Source organism: Grampus griseus (assembly GCF_964374135.1).
Source record: "Grampus griseus genome assembly, chromosome: 10".
Lineage (NCBI taxonomy): Eukaryota > Metazoa > Chordata > Mammalia > Artiodactyla > Delphinidae > Grampus > Grampus griseus.
In genome coordinates this window covers 43006854-43030773 of record NC_139004.1, presented here as the reverse complement: position 1 = coordinate 43030773, position 23920 = coordinate 43006854, and the positions used below count along the sequence as shown (strand labels likewise).

Below are 23920 nucleotides of genomic sequence, written 5' to 3'. Positions count from 1 at the left end.
CGACTGGGCCCGTGAGCCATGGCCGCTGGGCCTGCGCGTCCGGAGCCTGTGCTCCGCAACGGGAGAGGCCACAACAGTGAGAGGCCCGCGTACCGCAAAAAAAACAAAACAAAAAAAGTAACATTCTTAAAGTAAATTTTGTTTGTCCCTTTTTCTAAAATATTTTTTAATTACTAAAGTCAAGAATTTACTTCAGTGACAATATTTTATTACTAAGGAGTCCAAAAATAAACTAATACAATGTGTTAATTAAAAAAATTTTTTTATTGAAGTACAGTTGACTTACAATGTTGTGTGTGTTAATTTTATTAAAATAGCTGACTTTGCTTGGGAAATCACTTACCATAGCTAAACAGATACGATGGTGCCCTGTTGAAGCACAGAGCCACCCATTTGAGAAACAGCTCACCTGCCAATCACAGCCTGCAGTTCAGATGATCTGCTCTGTGACTTTCAAATCAGGCTGTACTTGAACCCGCTGCTTGTCTGCCCTCAGCATCTTGGTGCATATTAAATTCTGTCCCCTCCCTGTTACCCTTCTCACGGGCTTCATTGTGTTTTCGTGAAAGGAGCATAATTGTCTCTTTCAATCATCCAAGCTTAACCTCTCAATTCAGTGAAAATTTGTCAAAGTGTTTTCTCATGATATAATATTAGAACAAGCAAAAAGAAATATTGTTTGTTTATATGGATTATGTACCATGAGCCAAACATAAGCATGTAAGAGATTTCATTTTTATAGAGATGTCAATATTTTCTTCCATTGAAACATTTTACAGTGTATCAGAAATAATTAAAATTCTTTTCAGATTCTTGGACAGTAAGTGATAAATTGATGATTAAAAACATTGTTTTCCAGAGAGGTGGAGTCGGCGGAGGGAGAGGTGAATACATTAAAAACTACTGTTCTTTGAACTTCTCATTGGTCTTGCAGCATAGAATGTAGGTTGTTAAAATATAGAGCTTTATATATGAATGAAAACTAGCCAGAAAGGTTTTTTTTTAAAAGCATCTTAAGTCTTTAGAATTGAAAGTAAAGTTAATCTTATCTGAGACAGGTCAGCCTCCTAACACTGTTTATTTTTCCCTTTGCCTGCTATTAAACTTATCAAATACATTCTATCTGTGTTATCTTAGAAGCATCATCTCAACCTTCTGTATTTTATGTGAATTTTCATTGTGTGTTGTCTATTTTTTCAGTACATTTGCATCTGCTAACTTCTGTGCGTTTGAGTACTTTACTTAGGATGTGAAGGATGAGAAAAACTTAAATCTTTGTGTGCGTGTGTTGTGTGTGTGTGTGTACGTGACAGAGAGAGCATGCGTGAGCAAGAAAGATTGAAATAATTTTTATGTGTAAAGGTTAATTCTTAATTAATCTTTATAAGAGTATATTGTTTCTTGAGATTAGCTCTGTAAGACTGTCACCTTTTTTTTTTTTTCCATGTAGTTATCAAGTGTGGCTAATTTGAAAAGTCAGGTTGAGAACCAATATTTACTCCAAAGATTGGCTGTTTGGATCACATTCATTTCTCTGGACAATTCAAATGTTTATGCATCCAAAAATCTTTTTTTCAAATGAAGATTATACACACACACACAATTATATTTACACATATATACTATTTAAAAATTTTTAGCTTTTTATTTTCCACTAGGATCTTTTCTTTCTTTTTTCAGGTTTTGGTGGTGCTCTGATGATGCATTATGAATTTATCATTTCAACCTTTTTTCCTCTTCCAATTCTAGTGTAGTAATTTTTGTGACTCTCCTTAGTGTGTTTTGCAAAGGAACGGTGCAAAGAGAACTTAGTGGTTAAAGTTTCCCAATCCTTTTGGACTAGGTGACATTGTCGGGAGATATGATGACCTGTCCAAGTCTGTCAGTGAACGAAACGAGAAGCTGCAGATAACCCTGACCCGCTCTCTAAGTGTGCAGGACGGCCTGGATGAGATGCTGGACTGGATGGCGGGTGTGGAGCGCTCGCTGGAAGAGCAGCGCCCCGTGCCCTTGAACTCCGTCGCTCTGCAGGACGTCATCAGTAAAAACATCGTAAGTGACTTCCAACAAACCACTTTTAGTTGAAAATAAACCCAGCATCTCAGGTTATTCAAAAAGTGTGGATGTTTTCATGCTCTGCCCATATCAAAGCCTTTCACTGATTTTCACTACACATTTTCATCCCTAAAATTCATATATCCTGGGTTTTTCCATGTGTAGACATAAACCTATATATGAAGAACTTGAATGTTCTTGTTAGTGTAACATTATTTGCTCTTTTATCTGTGTATCTTCCTTAGCATATGAATCGTGGGTTATAAAGATCATTCTAGATGGCAGGGACCAGAACCTTATAATTCTCTTTAAGAAAAAACACAGACTTATTCTTCCCAGGAACTTGAACTGTATATACTATTGGGTTCTCTTGCTAAAACAGCACTGGAAATTTGGATAAATTTAAAATAATTGTTTGAAAGTTACTAAGAGAGTAGAGCTTAAAAGTTTTCATCACAAGGAAAAAAATTGTAACTGTGTGTGGTGATGGAGGTTACCTAGACTTACTGTGGGGATCATTTGGCAATATTTACAGTTATCGAATCATTATGTTGTACACCTGAAACTAATATAGTGTTATAACATTGTTATAACAGATAATTATACATATGTCAATTATATCTCAATTTAAAAATTGTAATATATTGAAAAAAATATAGTAAGCTCCAAGGATGGGTAGATTTAAGAGAAATTTAAGGCGTAAAGAGATGTCTCCTGAATATAAAAACATGGAAAGTAACGCTTGCATAAAGACAAGTGTGCGAAGCGATTTTCTGTGGAGCAGAGAGGGACTTCCCTCTGTGTACTTTTCATGAACATCACTCATGGTACAGGGCATCCCCGCACACCGGGTCCTGTTTGTTCCTCACGGCTTCAGCCAGCTGCCCAGGAGGTTAATCAGATCAGTCTTGTTGTTGTCTAGCCTTTGAAAAATCAGGACCGTGGATAATCCCTGGGCTGCAGGAGATCCCGGGGTTGCTGAGTGGCGGCTGTCTCCTGCCTCGCCAGGGCAGCCAGCCAGCTGTTCTCCAGTCTCCTTGCGGGGACTGGGGATGGGATTCCTCCAGGGACCAATCAGCTTGTCTGTGACTCCCATTAGCTTCCTTAGTCACAGGTGGCTCAAACTTCTGTTGTTCTGAATAGTAATTTTTACAAGTCTGACGTTATTTGTAAATATCATTATGTTACGTGTGTGGTATTTGGTTCATTTCAGTTGTTGGACCAGGACATTACGGGGCGGCAGAGCAGCATAAATGCCATGAATGAGAAAGTGAAGAGGTTCACAGAGACCACAGACCCGTCCACCGCATCCTCGCTGCAGGCCAGGATGAAGGACTTAGCCCTTCGCTTTTCAGAAGCAAGTCGCAAACACAAAGAAAAACTTGCCCAAATGGAGGAACTCAAAACCAAAGTGGAGCTGTTTGAGAACCTCTCAGAAAAGCTCCAGACATTCTTAGAAACCAAAACCCAGGCTCTTACTGAGGCAGACGTGCCTGAGAAGGATGTTAGTGAGTTGTCTCAGTTTATGCAGGTATGTTTCCCATGGAATTCACAAGACTGATCAAATATATCAACAGCTAAGACAAGCACATACATTTATTGGCAGAGTTATGATTAACAAGCATCATTTTAATTGCTGATGGATTGGTTAGATCTATGCTTTCCTCCTTTAAAAACTTCAAAGCTCATCTTCTCCTTGAAGCCTTTGGTCATTAATCAGAAGTGAACACCATCTCTCATTTTCTGTATATCATAGGTGATATACATATCTTATTTCAGAGCCCACAGAGGCAGAATGTAAAGAGTGCATATTTAAATTAAATTAAACTGTTCTCTTTCAAACAGCCTGCCTGCATGTTTGTTTCTGCTTAGACCATAGGCAGGATCATTCTGTGAAATTCTGAGTGGAGCCATTCTGGTCCCATACTTACATCTTGATGGGATGCCCTTTGAAGATCTAGCAACACCTTATACTTTTTTAAATTTTTGTATTGAAGTATAGTTGATTTACAATGTTGTGTTAATTACTGCTGTCCAGCAAAGTGACTCAGTTACACACACACACACACACACACACACACACACACACACACACACATATATATATACATTCTTTTTCAAATATTCTTTTCCATTATGTTTTTTCATAGGCTATTGAATATATTTCTCTGTGCTATACAATAGGACCTTGTTCTGTATCCATTCCATATATAAAAAGCTTACATCTGCTAACCCCAGCCTCCCCCTCCATCCCTCCCCCAAGCCCGTCCCCCTTGGCAACCACCAGTCTGTTCTTTATGTTCGTAGCAACATCTTATATTGATGAAATATCTAAATGCTTTGTAGGAATCAACTTCTGAACTGCTAGAACGCAGGAAAGATCTCGAAGTTTTGCAGAATCTCTTGAAGGAGATCTCCAGCCATGGCTTGCCAGGGGATAAAGCTCTGGTTTTTGAAAAAACAAATAATTTGTCAAAGAAATTCAAGGAAATGGAGGATACTGTCAAAGAAAAGTAAGCACCACTTAAGAAATTGGATTTTATTCTACTTGATACTAATTGGAATGCATGATTTTTATTTAGTTATGTAGCTACCTGAAACAGTTTTTGGAAACTTGAGAAAAAGCTTAGGGCTACTTTATAAGTACTTTAATATTGATAAATTTTTTGCTGTTAAAACTGAGTATAGTTTTTGTTAAAGTATTTAGGAGGGAAATTCACCACTTCTTACATGAAAGTATTTATAGAAAGCACTGTGTAAGGAAAATGGTGGTGGTAGTGTTTTACTGAAAGTAGTCTAAACTCACTGTGGTCTGAAGGCTTTGGCTATTACATTTTTATTTGCAAAGGCAGAAATAACCTTGAAAGATAGCCCATGGTTCATTGCTTTCTGGGCTCCGTTCAGAAATGATGCATCATTCCAGCATAGTTCTGGATAGTTCTGGATGGCTTTTTTTTTTTTTGTAAAATAGTTTCCTTTTTGAAGAGTTGTAGATCAGACATGATTCCATGAACAAACAAGGTAAGAAACAAGAGAATGAACCTAAATTAAGATAAAAAGCTGTACAGGGGTGTGAGCCTTCTGATTGAGTTTTATATTTCTGATCTCGTGCTAGTTGAGAATATACATCTGGTTTTGCCAAAGTTCATACAGAAGCCACCCAAAAGATAGAAAGTAGTCATTTCTCTTTCAGCTATTATTCTTCGTCATTTCTTTGGAATTGTCTACCTAAAACTTTTGAGTGCTGTCCGGACTACTCACAGAGCTATCATTTCCATCCTATTTAATTCACATGGCGCAGAAGAAATATTCTTGATTTCTTTGGGTAAACTCTAGGTTGTTTCTTCTGTTAGATGGGTCCAATTATAAAACCATGTGGTCATCGGTGATTAGTTTACCAACCATGTACTCTCTGCTAGTAATCCACACACCTGCACACGTGCACATGCCATCTACATGGTATCCAGTTACCAAATCTAACTGTCCTCATAGCTGTACCTGTGCCAGGCGTGTGCCCTCCCTCTGTGTAGTGTACAGAGACTGTACAGAGAGATCCGTATAGTTCACTGTGGAGCTTTCTGAGTATCCATGGGGGAGGTGCACATTAAGTTCTGCATCACTAGGTCTCACCTCGTTTTTGGAAACTCAAACCTGTCCTCTCTCTCTGTAAAGACCCAGTTTACCCATCCACTAAAGTGACTGTAGTGACACTAGGTGGCGCTGTGTTTCCCTTATGTTAGTGACTTGTGTTTCCCCTCTGGTTCTCAGCCTGCTGGTGTTTAGCACCATATAAAGCGGACAGATAAAAGCTCACTGGCTCTAAATCATGTTAAAGCTGTTTATATGGCTTTAGAGTGTACATAGCATTATAGAGTGCCGTTACACATGGGTTACAAATATCTTAACTGTTCCTATCTTGATCTACAGACTTTACTGAGGAAATAGACAAGGAGTAATTTAGCTGGTTTCACTTGCCACCTATGAAACCTTTCCTCCTGTATCTGAGGATTGGAGTGTGCCTGGGGGAAGATTTTTTCTTAATGTTAAGCTTGAAATGGGCATAATAATTTACTTTTTAGTAATTAGTCCTTTGGAGTGTCTCCCTTTGTGGCTTAAATTTGTCAATGATGTTTGTGATCTAGAAAAGAAGCTGTATCTTCTTGTCAAGAACAGATGGATGCCTTTCAAGTTCTGGTTAATTCATTAAAGTCGTGGATAAAAGAAACCACAGAAAGAGTTCCCATTGTGCAGCCTTCTTCTGGTGCAGAGGATTTAGGGAAATCTTTGGAAGAAACTAAGGTGAATCACTGTCCATGTCTGATAAGAATTTCTCATTTGCTTGTGTTAGGAATGAGAGGTTTCCTTTTATCTAATAGCACATAAGTTAGAGCCTCATGTATGTACAGTGTATTTTGGTGGTATTTGGAAATCATGACGGGTTTAACTGATCCTTTCGAAGAAGGACACAGACTTTCAGTTAATTTGCTTTTTTAAAGAGACGTATTTGTGAGTTGCTGACTGGTCCGAGTTTCTTTCCCCACCACATCTCTACTTAGTTTATTTTTTATACCATTTTTCATAATGTTAGTAAAAGATCCTTCTCTTCAACTCAGCATTTTGCTCTAGTTTGGATATATCACTCTAACCAGTATTTGAAGATGGAAGTTATTTGAATCTCTAGTGTGTGAGTCTTGTCATCTGACTCAGTCATAAAACTTATGACCAGTTATGGCAAGTTTTCCACTCCAAATTTGTGGAGTTGTGTGTCCTTTAAAATTCATTGAAGTTTTGATGATTAAAATTCACTATTAAATGGAATTCTGAATTTCCATTTTTTAAAATTGTTTCTACTACCTTTTTTTTTTTGTAACTTGGCTGTTACCTAGTACAGTTTTGCAGACTTACAGTTGACAGTTACTTTGGAACCCGTGGCAGCTGGGACTAGCCTGGCTTCCACTGTGGCTGGGAGCAGAATTCAGGATGGACCCCACCCCACTCCTCACTAATAACAGTGTTAACAGTCACTTGGACCATTGGAACAAATAGAGATGCTGTCCTTTTCTTCCATCCCATAAGTCAGAACCCACAATCATCACTGTTTTAAGATATGTTTAAGACATTGAATTATAATGTATAACTTGGAAAAGATTACAAAGACTGAAAAATAATGTGTTTTTGTATCTCCAGAAATTACAAGAGAAGTGGAGCTTAAAAACACCAGAGATTCAGAAAGTCAACAACAGTGGGATCTCACTGTGTAATCTAATAAGTGCTGTGATGACCCCTGCAAAGGCCATAGCAGCAGTTAAGTCAGGTAAGTGCTTTATTTACATTTGTGGTAAAACCCATTGGGTTTTACCAATGAATTGGGTCCACCCATGTTGATTTTATTTGTGTATGTTATTTTTAAAAATTAATGCATAAAATAACCTCAGAAACACGAAGGGAAAGTGACAAGAAAGATGGCATCTCTAAACAACCTAAACGCTGCCACGGAAAAGTGTCTGTTCTGGTCAAATTTCAGATCTCTTAGGTTTCATCTTATTAAATACTACAATTTAAAATGTAACCAAATTCATCTGTAAGAATAAGGAACATTATATTGGGGAAGGGGAAAGATCAGATTCCAGTTTGTTTTTACCTAATTGATGGGGATGTAGAAATTCTATTTGAAATCTTTTTTTTTTTTTTTTTAAACTTGTTCAAGTCAAATGATCAACAGCAAAGTAAAATAGCTCCCATGGCTAAGCCCTTCACTCTTTTTTTTTTAAAGAAGATGTTAGGGGTAGGAGTTTATTAATTTATTTATTTATTTTTGTTGTGTTGGGTCTTCGTTTCTGTGCGAGGGCTTTCTCTAGTTGTGGCAAGCGGGGGCCACTCTTCATCGCGGTGCGCGGGCCTCTCACTATCGCGGCCTCTCTTTTTGCGGAGCACAGGCTCCAGACGCGCAGGCTCAGTAGTTGTGGCTCACGGGCTCACGACCAGGGCTCGAACCCGTGTCCCCTGCATTAGCAGGCATATTCTCAACCACTGCGCCACCAGGGAAGCCCCTGAAATCTTTGATAAAGAAATGAGTCTGGTCTCCTGGGAAAGAAGGAAGTAAGGAAAGAGAACAGGTTCTTTTCTGTTGAGTGGACCTCTCTTAATTTCTTCCCATCTGCTTTATTCCTTACACTATTCCCAAAGAAAACAGTTCTATACTGTGTTAGCCAGCATGTCTGAATCACAATCTTACCAGGCTTCTCAACAGAAAGGGAGAGTCATGTATAAATAATGGTTCTAAAATTAAGTTGTGGATAGAGTTTTAAGTTTAAAACATATTTATATTTGTTGTCACTATCAGGTTTAAATAATCCAAGAGAAGACCAAAGGCAGATCTCATATCTTTATTCTGAGGGTTTCTGACGATCCTCTGTGGTTTATCTGCCCTGCTTAGCCCCCAGCTGTTCCCATTGTGAGGCTGATGTTGAGCTGGGCCCATCTCCACCCACTGTTTATTCTGCTCTTTTAATCCCATTTCAGGCAGTCCTCATAGTGTAGTGTGTGATGATCTCTCCTTTCTCTCCTAATCAGATTTCCTGAAATGTCAAGGTTTTTTGTTTTTTTTTAAAGGAAGGGAATTCTGTGGTGTTTTACATTAGTTCTTCATGCCCATTCTATATTAGTAATAAGTAAAAAGTATTTTTTTCCTACTCTTGACACCTCCCAAGCATGGTAGGAATTAATCTCGAGTATCTAAAGGGTATTTTCACTTCCATCTGAAAGGCCACGGTGTGTGTGATTTTTTTTTTTTTTAAGGGACAAAACTTTAGATTAAGATTCAGATATTTAAATGTTTTTGTTTAGGCTTGTTCGTGTGTGGTTAGTTTGGGGAAATGTTTTTGTGTTTTGGATAGAGAGCCAAGGCATACTAACATGAGAAGGTCTAATTGATTTTTTAATATTCTGGTTATGAAAAAGGAACCGGTGCTAGGTGTTTATGGAATTAAAGAGAAATAATTACTATAGCTCACCAAGTAGTTCCTATTTGCTAGGCAGTAGGGTAACTGTCTTTAATGCCCACAGTGGTCTCGCGAGATACGTGTTATTCTCCCCAGCAGTTTGGTGGGATGGATTCACCTGTGCAGCCTCACAGGAAGTCATTAGTGAGGCTGGGGTTTAAGTTCAGGTGAGACATATGCCAGGGCCCAGGTGCCCCAGCCACTGTACCTCCTTCCTCTATATTGATACAGTAATGGTTTCTTTTACTTTTAACTTTTCTCTCATGTCTTTTTACCTTATTCCGCCTCCATTAAACCCATGAAAACACTGTAACTACAGCAGACAATTCTCAGTTTCTTAACTTGAGACAGACATTCTTTTGTCCGTCAGGCATTTATGCTTCAAGCAACACACATAGTGACCAGCTTCTGTGCTTCAGGGACTGTATCACTAAAATAACTTCAGCTTTAAAGCAACCTTATCCCCAAATTTTCTTATAAATTAATAGTTAATGATTAATGTATATAATATAAAGTTACTGAAACTCTACTGTTTAAGTTGATCATGTTATGACTTTAAGAATAAATTTTATGCAAAAGAGAGGATATAGCTTGATCTTTCAGACCTTCATTTGATTTTGAAATTGAATCATTATTTTACATTTTCAAATAGTAATAACATTTTAAAAGAATTAGTGTTTATGGCATTTGCTTTAATGCCACCTACTATTAATATATATAAAATACAATAGAAATCTATGATGACTTCAGTTTTAATATTTTTGCAGGTGGAGTAATATTAAATGGTGAAGGAACAGCCATAGATACTCAGGATATTTTGGCAAATAAAGGTAAATGGTAACTTTAAGTGCTTATTGATTAAATTACTTGGTCTGGTGTTTTTTTTTTGAGAGAGAGAGAAAATCTTTTTAGGGATGAAAAGTAGTTATATCGAAATTTCAAACTTGAATTAAAATGGTATGAGTATAGTCATGTTCTCCATAAATAACATGTTTATATAACATTCCATGCAATTTTGTTCATCTGAACTTAATGAAATCCAGTAATTCAGCTTGGCATTTGGTTTATGTTTCCTTCTTTCGGGTTAATTTGAGATATTTTCTCACTTGGGATAACATTATTTGAGCTATTTTTTTTTAATTTGTTGCCTGAGGAATTAATAAGCATCATTTCATGATTTGGGGTTTTTATTCCATTTTAAATATCTATCTCATTTCACTTGTATTATGCAGTGTACCTAAAGTATTTGTCATTAAGTAGCATTGTAAGATGATGTAACATTTTAGTTCTAAAGACTCTATGACTTTATCATAGTAGACTTAATATTGACAAAATAGAAGGAAATAGCACGTGAAACAAATTTTTATTTCTAGAGCTCTAAACACCCTGAAAATGTGTCAATATAATTTTTCTTCTTACGTTTAGGATTAACGTCCATTAAAAAGGATATGACTGACATAAGCCATGACTATGAAGATCTTGGCCTCTTACTTAAAGACAAAATAGCCGAACTGAGTACCAAACTCTCCAGATTGCAAAAGGCTCAGGAAGAATCAAGTGCCATGATGCAGTGGTTACAGACAATGAACAACACTGCCACAAAATGGCATCAGGCACCTACACCTACGGACACTGAGGCTGTGAAGAGTCAAGTTGAACAGAACAAGGTATCTTCTGTGGGTCCATTTACCGAAGATGTGAGAGAACAGATTAGCACTCAGAACTGAGCCCTGGGGGTCAGGAGCCCCGTTCTGGTTTCTGGCTCTATAACCTTCAACACATAGTTCGCCAGCTTTGTTGAACATGACTTTTTGTAGAGATTGATGCTAATAGTCACTTATTTTTACACGCAGATGTTATAAAGATGAGTGAGCTGTTGGGTGCAAGCAACTTTGCCACCTTCAAATTAGTTTAAGTCTTGGATTTTAACCAGTACTTATTGGAAAAGATGTATTTAAGGGCTAAGTGTATTAGGAATCTGTTCTGTCCAGTATAAAATAGGGGAGCTCATGCTTTCCCTTTGTTTAATACACGGTATTTCTTGCTACAACTGTCAGGGTTGGGAAAACGGTTTTGCACTTTGGCAATGCTGGCAAAAATGTCTCCAGATGACTAACTTATCTTTGAACTCTGTAACGTGTTGTCCAGAAAAGTGCTTATTTGCTAGTAGTCTCAAATCTTGCAGCCTTTATCAAGACTGATTTTCTGATTAATTACAATCATACTGATGTCATTTTCCTTTTTTTCCAAAGGGATTTGAGAATACCTTGAAATTCTTTCTAGGTGATGGGATGAGGGTCATTATCTCTGTAGCTCTAGCATTCCTCCTTGGGATTCTGTTATCAGCTAGTTGAAGAATAGTTACGAAGAGGAAAAGAAAATATAATTCACTGCTGAATCCAGTCCTCCACTCACTTCAGCCTTTAACAGTGGATTGTTTCCCCTCTTTTGGTCACGTTGGAGAAAAAAGTGCTCTATTGAAATTGTGTTTTTGTCTTTTGATGTTGACATACTTTAATGAAGTTACTTTTTTTATTTCCTTGTTAGTCATTTGAGGCAGAACTGAAGCAAAATGTAAACAAAGTGCAGGAGTTGAAAGACAAGCTGACGGAGCTGCTGGAGGAGAACCCAGACACTCCGGAGGCCCCCAAGTGGAAGCAGATGTTGACGGAAATAGGTATGTTACCACTTACACCAGAGGCCGTGAACAGAAGCACAGTCATTTTTTAAAAACCATAATCTCTATCAGAAAACATCTATACAGCAATCTCACTGACTTTGGGATTTGTTTCATGTTTCAGAATCGATCTTTGCATATTCTAAAGTGTCATTTCATATTATATGGTGCTAGGCCTTGGCATATCTTGTGTTTTTCTCACTAAACACAGTAACGAAATTTATGTTTATGAAGAAGGTAGATACCAGTTGATAGAATGCTGTGTATTGAGTCACATGTTTTCATTATGGTTTATTTTTTATTAGGTTTTGGGTGCTTCTAATTTTTTATGATTTGTTATATTTTAGTGTGGAGAGTCCTTTTTGTTTGTTTTTCTGGAAAAGCTGGGTGCCTTTCTCCACCATGGAGTTCCTGATGGGACCCCACCAGCCCCTGTTTCATGCTGCTGGTCCCTTTCCCAACCAGCCTGAGAAGGCTGCTCCCCACAGGAGTCTGGGGGTTTGCTCTTTACCCAGAGTCCTCCTCCCATCTCCATCCTGTCCCTATATAAACTGTTCCTCGGAGATGCAGAATTGCCTTCACAAGCCCTGTTATCTTATCACCCCTTTTCCTTATTGTAATGATATGGGAGTGAGTGTAAGACAGTGACACTCATTTTCCCTACTTCATAGTATTTGGAGAATTCAGTGAGTTAATGTGTGTGCAGCTCAGACAAACAGTATCGGGCACATACTAAGTATGTTTAACTATGACTATCACAAGAATCATTTTACTTTGAATTGTTCCATTATATTTAGCTAAATCTTGTCCTTCCTTTAGAGTCAGATATGCTGTGATAAATTTAGAAGTTTCTAAGTACGTTTTAGTTTAATAAGAGTCATCCTTATACATATAACTGCTTCACTTTGCTGTATACCTGAAACTGACACAACATTGTAAATCAACTATACTCCAGTAAAAGAAAAAGAGTCATCCTAAGAGATCTTAATGTTGAAAGGTGTATTTAATCCAACAATAGAGACTTCTGTTGCATTATAATTAATTGGGCCCTAATTCAGTGGTTGTCAGAATATCAGAATTACTCGAAGGAATATTTTCAAGACATCTTAGAATAGCGGAGGGAGCGAGGAATGCATATTTCAGAAAAGCTTCCTGATAAGATTTTGATATTTCTCCTTCTCCGTTTATGGTTGGAGTTGCATTATCTCATTATCAGATTGTGATTGACTAGAACACGCCGTATAGTGTGACGTTGTTTAGGTAAACATTTCAGGGGCTGGGCTCTATGAAAAGCAGCTCTTCAGTGCATTACACTAGGTGAAAAAAATCTGTCAGATCAGCTCTTCACACCGTCAGTGTTGAGTGACTCATGTGTTGAGAGATGGTCTGTAATTCTGGGCTTCAAGGAGCATGCCGTCCTCAGGGCTGGGGGAGCAGGCAGGGCATCCTAGTGGAGGGTGAGACCCAGTGGGATCATGAAAGCGGGATGGGGCAGGGACAGAAGGGGAGGGATGGAGCATGTGAGCTGTGGGGCCCTTGTGCGCCCAGCCTGTTGCGATGAGGACATGTGATCAGCAGGCAGATGAGGGCTTCCTCTCGGAGGACAGACCTTTTCAGATGAGCACACGAGGGCCCTTTTGTGGGAGACCCTGGAGGTCAAGCAGAGGTCATCAGATTTTGCCGTCTAGTTGGTGACGAGTAAATTATTGAGGGGTTTGAGCCCAGAAGTGACATATTCAGTGACGTTTAAGGGAAATTATTTTAGAACCAAATTCATTGCAGCTGAGGATCACGAATCGCAGGTAAGCTGGTTAGAAGGCTCTTGGTCTAGGTGTGCAGCTCTGGAAAGGGTGCTCCTGGCAGCAAGAGCAGAGCATCCCCTGGGGACATGTTAGAAATGCACATTCAGACATCACTTCAGACCTGCTGATCAGTCCCTCCAGGGGTGGGCCCAGCACCTGTGCGACCAGACCCTCTAGGGGTCTCTGATGCAGCTCCAGCTTGAGAAGTACTGGTCTTGGCAAAAGATGGTGAGGACCAATGTGGAGTTGGGTATTGGGAATGGAAGCACTGTGTTTAAGGGTTTGTGATTGAGGATATAGGAGAGTCATGAAAGAACATCCTGAATTATGGCATTTCATGACATGCATGAGAATAACCTTCAAAAGAAGTCTAAAAGTCGGAAAAACCTACCCATTTTGATAGGAATATCGTGAGTTTTTTCCTCCAACATTGAATTTAAGGGGTTGGTGAGATTTCCTTTTGTAACTTCTGAGCAGTTGGCTGCTGATGTGTGATTTGCGTAGAAGAGAATGGTTGGGTGTAGATACACACATTTGGGAGTCACTTACCACCATCTGGTCGTTGAAGGTTTGCTATTAAAGAAAAGGATACATGTTCATTGTTCTAGTGGGTCAGTTCTAGTTGAATAAACAGACTCTGTAGGACTTCTAGAAGGAATGAGGGTTCTCAGGAATATTCCATAATCTACAGCATCTTCCATCAGATTCAAATCTATTTTTCTTACACTTCAGTTGACACAAACCATTGGGACCATAAAATCTGTATCATTAAATGCAATTAACGCACAGGTTAGTCTTTAATTGACTATGTAAGGAGAGCCCTGTCCTACAATCTTCATAGATACAGTTGTATTAAATGTATAACAAACAAACATCTGGGCTTCCCCGGTGGCGCAGTGGTTGAGAGTCCGCCTGCCGATGCAGGGGACACGGGTTCGTGCCCCGGTCTGGGAAGATCCCACATGCCGCGGAGCGGCTGGGCCCGTGAGCCATGGCCGCTGAGCCTGTGCTCCGGAGCCTGTGCTCCGCAACAGGAGAGGCCACAACAGTGAGAAGCCCACGTACCGCAGAAAAAAAAAAAAAAATCTGTTTCATCCTTTATCTTTTTTTCTTCTAGATTCTCAGTGGCAAGACCTCAATCAGTTAACAGTTGATAGACGACAGAAACTGGAAGAATCCTCAAATAATCTAACCCAGTTCCAGACTGTGGAGGCTCAGTTAAAACAGTGGCTTGTGGAAAAAGAACTGATGGTCAGTGTCCTTGGGCCCTTGTCGATTGACCCAAATATGCTGAACACACAAAGGCAGCAGGTGCAGGTGAGTCCTACCTGACTTAACAAGACAGATGTTTTCATTAGAAATACATTACCTTTGATGGTATGTGCTCTGCCTGTCTCGGAGGGTTTGTAATGTGTCAGATGCCCACGAGGTACTGTCGTGAGGCTGGCGGGAAACCCCCAGAGAAGCAAAGCTCTGGAGCATCCCTGGAGCATCCCTGAGGGGTCCACTGAGCCCACGAGTATGGTCAGGTCCCTTGATCATTTCAGTCATATTGTGGTTTGTAGAGACCCTGTTAAAGAGGACTTTCTTTGAAGTATATTAATAACATACATATTAATAACATATGATTGCATAAGTAATAACATTTTTATGAGAAGCTAGTATATTGTTTAGAAATGACTCCTTTGAGGTTTTATTCATTTTGATTGTGGTAGTAGATAATGAAACTTATAAAGCTCATGCAAAACATCCCTGAGTCGGGGAGACAAAGTAAGAAGAGAAAGAAGAAGGGAAGAAGAAGAGGAACCTTGAAACCTGCAGGGTTAGTTAGACTCATCTAATTATGAGCAGATAAATCCACAGGGGGAGAAACATATGTAAATTGTAAGTCAGACGTAGTCGCAGGCGCTCCGCTGTGGTCTCGGTGGGCTTTCTTTCTGTGCAGGTGGTGGTTTTGGGGCATGGAAGCTGATCTGTACTCTGAAAATACACAACAGTCTGGGTAGTTGAGTCACATGCTGTCCTAGGCATGTATGTTCTTCATCTGAATAGATGGAAACAACAGATATAAAGAAACATTTGAGGAGAAGTAATTAACCATAGTCTCCCAGAGATAGATAAAATATTCTACTAAAAGAAGGACATTTGGGGATCATTCGTTTTATAATGAAAGCCAGTGTGAGCCCGCACGCTCAAAGCGACATGATTTATTGGCTAAATCTTTACAAAAAAGACTGTAAACGTCGATTTTATGTTTAAAAAGAACCTTTGTAAATCAATACACCATGAGTTTGTATATCCTAACACTGTTATCACTGTGTATTTCCTTTGGTGTAAAATGCTATAGAGCATTTAAAAAAATCCTGTAAAAAGAAAAATGCAAATAGGAAGAAATCAAATTGGTGTTAGTGTGATGTAAACTTGTCTAAAAGCAGTGTTTCCCTTTGTGTGTGAAAATTTGTACATGAATTTTTGTTCCTTTTCCCCACACTAGCAAAAATATTTATTCTCTTTTGTCTCCCTTGGGGGATATTATTTTAGACAAAATGTTAATCTCTGTGAAGCACCATTGCTCTTTGGGTTAGTATACGATAATTGGACTGCCTTTGAAATAAAAGCTAGAAAAGCAGTAACAAAAATAAAATAAAAACTAGATAATTAACTACCATTTCTGTCTGTTTAGAAACTTAAAGGTATGTTTTCTGTAATTAATTCTCTAGTCATTTGTGTGTTTATTTGCCCTTATCACCTCTTTACCTTAGATTCTCCTGCAAGAATTTGATACCCGGAAACCTCAGTATGAACAGCTAACAGTGGCTGGTCAGGGCATACTGCACAGACCTGGGGAGCACCCATCCTTCCACGGGATTGTGAAGGAACAGCTAGCAGCTGTGACCCAAAAATGGGACAGCCTCACAGGACAATTGAGGGACAGATGTGACCGGATCGACCATGCCATTGTTAAAAGCACCCAGTATCAAAGCCTGCTGAGAAGCCTTTCCGATAAGCTGGCCGACTTGGATAATAAACTCAGCAGCAGTGTGGCCGGGAGCACACACCCTGACGCGATGAACCAGCAGCTGGAAACAGCCCAGAAAATGAAGCAGGAAATAGAGCAGGAAACGAAGCAGATCAAAGTGGCCCAGGCTCTGGGAGAGGATCTGGCAGCCCTGGTTAAAGAAGAGTACTTGAAAGCTGAACTTAGTCGGCAACTGGAAGGCATCTTAAAATCATTTAAGGATCTTGAACTAAAAGCAGGTTTGTGTGTCTTCTTTGAATGCATGTATTTCCTGGAAATAGGGATCAGTGAACTCCCTATTTCCAAGCTGTTGGGGAAACCAGGCCCCTAAAGTGAACCTGCCCACAGTGAGAGGTGCATGCAAGGAGGGTAGATTTGGGTTCACATGCACACACAGTGTTGCAGGGGCGGGGAGTTCTGCACAGATAATAGGCGGACCCCGTGCCGGCAAAGTCCACTTTGCATAGGCCCATGGAAACTTCGGGTCCTCCAGATTAGTTTTTACAGACTTTCAGACATAGAGAACAGACTTGTGGTTGCCAAGGGGCAGGGGAGGTAGAAGAGAGATGGAGGGGGGAGTTTGGGATTAGCAGATGCAAACTATTAAAAAAAATTTTTTTTATTGAAGTAGAGTTGATTTACAATCTTGTGTTAATTTCTTCTGTACAGCAAAGTGACTCAGTTATACATATACATACATTCTTTTTTAATATTCTTTTCCATTATGGCTTATCATAGGATATTATATAGAATGGATAACCAACAGGGACCTACCACATAGCACAGGGAACTCTATTCAGTCTCCTGTGATAAACCAAAATGGAAAAGAATATGAAAAAGAATGTGTATATATGTATAACTGAATCACTTTCTTGTACAGTAGAAAATAACACAACATTGTAAATCAACTATACTTCAATTTAAAAAAACCGTAAAAAAAACAAATTGGTTTTTAAAGGTGTCAGTGTTTATGCTATGCGACAGTCTTGTTTCACCAGAAAAGGAGACGACTACAGTTATTAAAAAAGGCTTGGCATCGTTTTCTTGATAACAGCTAGTTCGTCTGGCTCCATCATGGAAGCTTTTCCAGAGAAACGTGTGAGAGAGAAGCATTATGCACGATTTCCTCTCTCGCCTGCTGTAGCCATCACTCTGTGGCCGCTGAGCCCAGGATGGTCCAAGACAGCAGCAGCAGTTCCTGGGCCCGAGAAGGACAGGCCAGAGGAGAGCCCGTTGGTGGCTGTTTGTCATTTGCCAAGTAACACTAGGCACTCAGTTTATGTTTTTTAATAATTGATTGGATTTGTTTACTGATCATAGCAACCGTTTCAGACTTACTCTTTGATTTTGACGTGATATGGATAGCAAACATTACCTATGATGATTACAGTGATGGTGACTATTGTTAGGAACCCTTTTCCGTGACAGGCATTCAGCTCAGAGCTTTACTTGCACGCACTGTCACCTCATTCCCACGACAGCTTCTATCAATGTTGCCAGCTCACACTTGGGGAAATGAGGCCCAGAGGTTTAATCGTTCACCCAAGGCCCTCCAGCTCTTGAGAGGCTGAGTTGGGATCCAGACCCATGTCGTCCCCATGGGCTGCCTTACATTGCCTCCATGATGGGTAAAAATTACACAGGTGGAGACTTCCCCGGCGGTCCAGTGGTTAAGAGTCCACGCTTCCACTGCAGGGGGCACGGGTTCAGTCCCTAGTTGGAGAACTGAGACCCTGCATGCTGCAGGGCCAAAGGAAAAAAAATCACACAGGTGGAAAAGTCACATTTAATAAGAGATTGGTTATTTATCAGCATCACCTAGAGCTTTGAACAGTTGTCACTTCCCCGCCCTAGGATGGAGGTGGCTCTAGTATCCAGCCTCTATTGTCTCTTTTCTTGCCATAGTCCTCACCTCTTGCCCTTCCCCCACCGCCTTTGTCCATAACGTAAGCGCTTTTGTCGTTCTCATAGTCAGTGCTAGTAGCCCTTGCGTTTAGATTATTCTGTGTATTTATTTGGTGGTTTTTCTCTTGGCTTTTTGCAGATTTATTCAACATTTTGATGTAAAATAAACATGTCTGTGGTTTTATTTTTTAGAGAACCATGTCCAGCATCTTCAGTCAGCCTGTGCCAGCTCTCATCAATTTCAGCAAATGTCTAGAGATTTCCAGGCTTGGCTGGATACCAAGAAGGAAGAACAGAACAAATCTCCCCCGATATCAGCCAAAGTCGAGGTCTTAGAGTCATTAATGAAAGATCAGAAAGACTTCAGGAAAACTTTGACCGCCGAGTCTCACATTTATGAGAAAACCATGGCGGAAGGTGAAAACCTGTTACTAAAAACACAAGGGTCTGAGAAGGTAGCGTTACAGTTACAACTGAACACGATTAAAACCAACTGGGATGGATTTCAGAAGCAGGTGAAAGAAAGAGAAGACAGGGTGAAAGATTCACTGGAAAAAGCTCTCAAGTATAAAGAACATGTGGAGATGCTCCAGCCATGGATAGACAGGTGTCAAAACAGCCTCAAGGAAATAAAGTGTAGCTTGGATCCTGCTGAGACAGAGAAATCTCTTGCCCAGTTAAAGTCTCTGCAGAAGGAGAGGGACCAGCACTTCGGGATGGTGGAACAGCTAAACAGTGCAGCCAGCAGCCTGCTCCGTGTCTGTGAAGTGGACAAAGAGGCGGTGGCAGAGGAGAAGGAATCCCTGCTCCAGAAGTTGGACATGGCCACCGAGCAAGTGCACAGGAAGAAATTCTCTCTGGAGAACATGGCCCAGAAATTTAAAGAATTTCAAGAAGTTTCCAAAGAAGCTCAGAGGCAGCTTCAGTGTGCAAAGGAACAGCTAGATATGCACGACTCTCTGGGGCCCCAGGCTCACAGCAGTAAGTCCCTGACTGTGTTGCAGACTCAGCAGAAAGCCCTTCAGACCTTGAAGCCTCAGGTCGATCTGGCCCAGGGGCTCGCCCAGGACCTTGTGGCGGGGGCCTCCGACTCCAAGGGCACCTCCGAGGTTCTCCTCCAAGCAGAAGCCTTAGTCCAGGAGCACAGCGCCCTCAGCCAGCAGGTGGATGAAAAGTGTTCCTTCTTAGAAACCAAGCTTCAGGGCATCGGCCATTTCCAGAACACCATCCGAGAGATGTTTTCTCAGTTTGCGGAGTTTGATGATGAGTTGGACAGCATGGCCCCAGTGGGGAGAGATGTGGAAACGCTGCAGAAGCAAAGGGAGGCTATTAAAGCCTTCTTGGAGAAACTGGAAGCGCTCATCGCAAGCAACACCAATGCCAATAAGACCTGCAAGATGATGCTGGCCACGGAGGAAGCCTCTCCTGACCTGGTCGGCATCAAACGGGACCTGGAGGCTTTAAGCAAACAGTGCAACAAGCTTCGGGACCGTGCACAAGCCAGAGAAGAGCAGGTGGAAGGGACCATCACGCGCCTTGAAGAATTCTACAGCAAACTCAAGGAATTTTCTACTCTACTCCAGAAGGCTGAAGAGCACGAGGAGTCTCAAGGCCCTGTTGGCATGGAAACAGAGTTGATTAACCAACAGCTTGATGTGTTCAAGGTAGGGAGTGCTTCCTTTGTACTCTGCGTTTTGGTTATTCAAAGACATTACTGATCGGTATAGAAGGAGATGGCCTATTTTGTAGCATCTTCAAGTAGGATTGTCATGCAGTGTTGGAGCTTAAATGAGCATCTGTGGGCGGAGGGGATATCCAGGTACGTGGGGTGAGTCCAAGCTTCCTGGGGCTTTGGGCCCTCATGGGATAAGGCCTGTGATGAATTAGGAGGTCAAAGGGTGCTTGGAAAGCTGATGTCTGTTTCTGATGTCACTCACAGCTGCCCTCTGGAGTGACCACGTCCGTATTTTAAACTCAACCGCGGAGGCCCATCCATCACATCAAAAGTGTGTTCTCTTCATGTTTGCGTCCCAGCATTTTCTTTCATGGTGAATTATAGTCTTTTCCTGCTCTTTGCCTTTTTATAGTCTTCTCCTCCTTCTTAATTGAATTTCTTCCCCAAGTTCCTATTTTAAAAGGCAGGGGTAGAGTTCCTTGTTGTAATCCTGGCCCCAGACGATTGGGAGTAAATTATTTCTGATGGGACTCTGAGCGCCTTGGGGCTGAGAAATGTGTACCGACTGGCAGCACCCAGTGATGCCTGATGATGGAGTCGGAGGAGAGGGTGGGCCAGGTCCAGGGTCAGTGATGTGAATCCGCTTAGGGTAGCAGGTGCAGAACTTGCATCTCGTTGGAGAGAGGGTCACCTGCACAGGGAGGGTCCTAGCTGTCCAGCCTTTGCTGCACAGGGCTGACAGGAACCTGTAGGGTTGCAGGGGATCCTGTTCTATTCATGAGGTAAGTTTTACTTTCCCATAAAGGCTGCAGTGATGCGTGAAGCATCAAATAGGATTAAATAGAAACAGAATTTGCAAAACAACAAATCATTTCCCAGGAGAAATGAATATAAATCAAATAGACCTCCTGAATTCTGTGCTGTTATACTTGACAAAGTCTTTCCTTTGTTTCTCTTTCGTGGTGTTATTTTTAGGTGACTGAAGTTTGAAAAGTAACTTCAAAGTAGCTTCTTTTTCTTCTTTGTTATATTATGGTTGTTTGCTGTTTATAGAGTGCCTTTGAAGCCCAGTTTCTTCAGGGATTAAGAACCTGCGGTTCTGTATTTGGGTCTTGATTCTGGAAGGAGAAGGAAGCTGCCTCACTGTTGATTTAACTTCATTGCCCTGTCACACTTTCACACTGTGGTTTGCAAAATAAAGATTTCATATAAGAGAACTGTCTGTTAGAAAAACAAAGTTCTGTGACAGTTGCTGCTTGGAAGACAGGGGGTAGGGGGGTGCTTAGGAGTGAGTCTCTGGAATTTTCTGTGGGACCTGACAAAGCTTGAACGCTTCCATGACAGTGATCAGGTGGTCTTTGTACTGATGAAAGTTGAGCATGCTTTTGTGAAACGTTATCATTTCTTTGGGTTTTCTGTGACTTTGTTTAGAAAAAGAGAGCAGGCCTTTATCTCTCTTCACTGCTTCAACTACTTATAGGAAAATGAGCAAAAGTAATAATATCGGTGCTGCTGCTTTGTCCACGCCCCCTCTTTGGGTCCCCAGGCATGAGGACAGTGAAAAACATGGCTCTGCTTGTGGAGAGGTCTTCGGAAAGGAAGCAAAAGCAAGGGATAGGAGGGGCTCGCTCACGCATTGCTTTGAAATTATTTTGCAAACTGAAAAGCACTAAATAAGCATCGTTACTGTTCATGGTTACACAGATTGCTTTATTTGACTGTGAAGAAAAACAAAGTGATCATGTCTTCTAAAATAAGCCACTTGGCGTGCTGTGTCTATGTGTTTTCTCATTACTTTTTAAGGAGTTGACTGATTTTAATGAAATTCAGTAATAAAGAATATCATGACATACCCTCAGTGTCTTGAGACCCAGTGACTGAAATGAAAGTTTCCAAGTAGACAGTCATCTGCATTTGGTATATGCCAGTGCCATAGGTAAAAAACAATAAGAATATTATGGTAAATATGCTTACACAATCACTGATTCTCTTTTCTTTGTGTGTGTGTTTGCCAGTGTATGTTCTAAAAACTAACAGTTACAACAGTTAACATTTATTATGGGCTTAGTGTGTGTCAAGCATGACTCTAGACTGTCTTTAATCCTTTTGACAGTCCTGAGAACTGGGTACTGTCATTATCCCCATCTTATTGTAAGGAAGCAGAGACCCAGGGAGGGGAAGTGACTTTCCCAAGGTCACACGGGTAGTAAGTGTCAGAGCCTGGATGTTTTGGTGGATATAATGCAGTGTTTTGGTTAACTTTATTCATCACGTTGTACATCTTACACTTCTCTGGGAAATTTTCAAATCATCTTTGCTGGAGGCTGATTTGGGTGGCCTGAGTAACCAGCCATTGTTGTTGGTTTGTTTGTTTTTCTGATTTTTTAAAATTGAAGTATAGTTGATTTACAATATTGTGTTTGTTTTAGGTGTACAGTACAGTGATTCAGTTTTATATATATATGTATATATGTGTGTGTGTGTGTATATATATATATATATATTCTCTTTCAGATTCTTTTCCCTTATAGGTTATTACATAATACTGAGTATAGTTCCCTGGGCTATACAGAGGTCCTTTTTGTTTATCTATTTTATATATATTAGTGTGTATGTGTTAATCCCAAGTTCCTAATTTATCTCTCCCCACCCCCCACCTTTCCCCTTTGGTAACCATAAATTTGTTTTCTATGTCTGTGAGTCTCTTTCTGTTTTATAAATAAGTTCATTTGTACTTTTTTTTTTAGATTCTGCATAAAAGCAATATCATATGATATTTGTCTTTCTCTGTCTGACTTCACTCAATATGACAATCTCTAGGTCCATTCATGTTGCTGCAAATGGCATTATTTCCTTCTCTTTTATGGCTGAGTAATATTCCTTTGTATATATGTACCAAATCTTTTTTATCCATTCATCTGTCAATCAGCCATTGTTTATTTTAACCCAGAGCACCAGGAACACTCACTTAAGGAACGTGTTCTGTAAAGCCAGACACTATGATAACAGGAGGTGAATGTGTGTGTGTGTGTTGTCTTAGAAATGTATCTCTAGATGTTGTGATGAGGATAATGACAGTTACCACCAGCACCAAACATTTCCTTGTCTTAGTGATTATGTCATTTTTGATTGAAGTTGTAAATTATCTCAATTCAGATCTTCACTTAGTTTTTGTTGGAGATTAAGCTTTGGTTGGACATTAGTTTTGTTTTGTTTTGTTTTGTTTTGTTTTTTTTGCAGTACGCGGGCCTCTCACTGTTGTGGCCTCTCCCGTTGCGGAGCTCAGGCTCCAGATGCGCAGGCTCAGCGGCCATGGCTCACGGGCCCAGCTGCTCCACGGCATGTGGGATCTTCCCGGACCGGGGCACAAACCCGTGTCCCCTGCATCAGCAGGTGGACTCTCAACCACTGCGCCACCAGGGAAGCCCATGGACATTAGTTTTAACATAATATTTTAGGAAGATTTTAAAAATTGCTTTAAGTGGAATAATTTGCATTGAGTAAAAAGCTAGTATTTTGCTATTTTATAGTTTCTAAAAATAAAACAGAAAAGCACCGAAGTACTGGGTCTATTTTCATTACAGACTTCGAAATATGATGCAGTTTGACATGACTCTACCTGGTAGCTTCTGTTTAACCTAATGTCATGGGTAAAATCTTATGACAGTTTTTCATACTATAGAATAAGCTGCCTTCAGAGTCTTTCTGGAGCTTCATAGCTGTTACCCAGTTACTCAGTCGGGGTACGTTATATTCACTGGGAGCATAATGGATTATTTAAACTAG

The 23920-nt window shown here is 40.3% G+C and overlaps 1 protein-coding gene across 8 annotated transcripts in view; it reads left to right on the top strand.

Annotated features, from left to right (window-relative positions):
- DST (dystonin) overlaps positions 1–23920 on the top strand; it is a gene marked incomplete at its 5' end in the record, with an annotated part of 395725 nt that overhangs the window by 277282 nt on the left and 94523 nt on the right. For all 8 annotated transcript variants that reach the window (XM_082663420.1, XM_082663421.1, XM_082663422.1 and 5 more), the window contains 11 exons: positions 1844–2052; positions 3269–3586; positions 4402–4568; positions 6198–6354; positions 7243–7369; positions 9824–9886; positions 10482–10723; positions 11604–11733; positions 14653–14852; positions 16298–16793; positions 18652–20123. In XM_082663420.1, the coding sequence (XP_082519546.1) occupies positions 1844–2052; positions 3269–3586; positions 4402–4568; positions 6198–6354; positions 7243–7369; positions 9824–9886; positions 10482–10723; positions 11604–11733; positions 14653–14852; positions 16298–16793; positions 18652–20123 (3581 nt within the window). The remainder of the gene's footprint in view (positions 1–1843; positions 2053–3268; positions 3587–4401; positions 4569–6197; positions 6355–7242; positions 7370–9823; positions 9887–10481; positions 10724–11603; positions 11734–14652; positions 14853–16297; positions 16794–18651; positions 20124–23920) is intronic.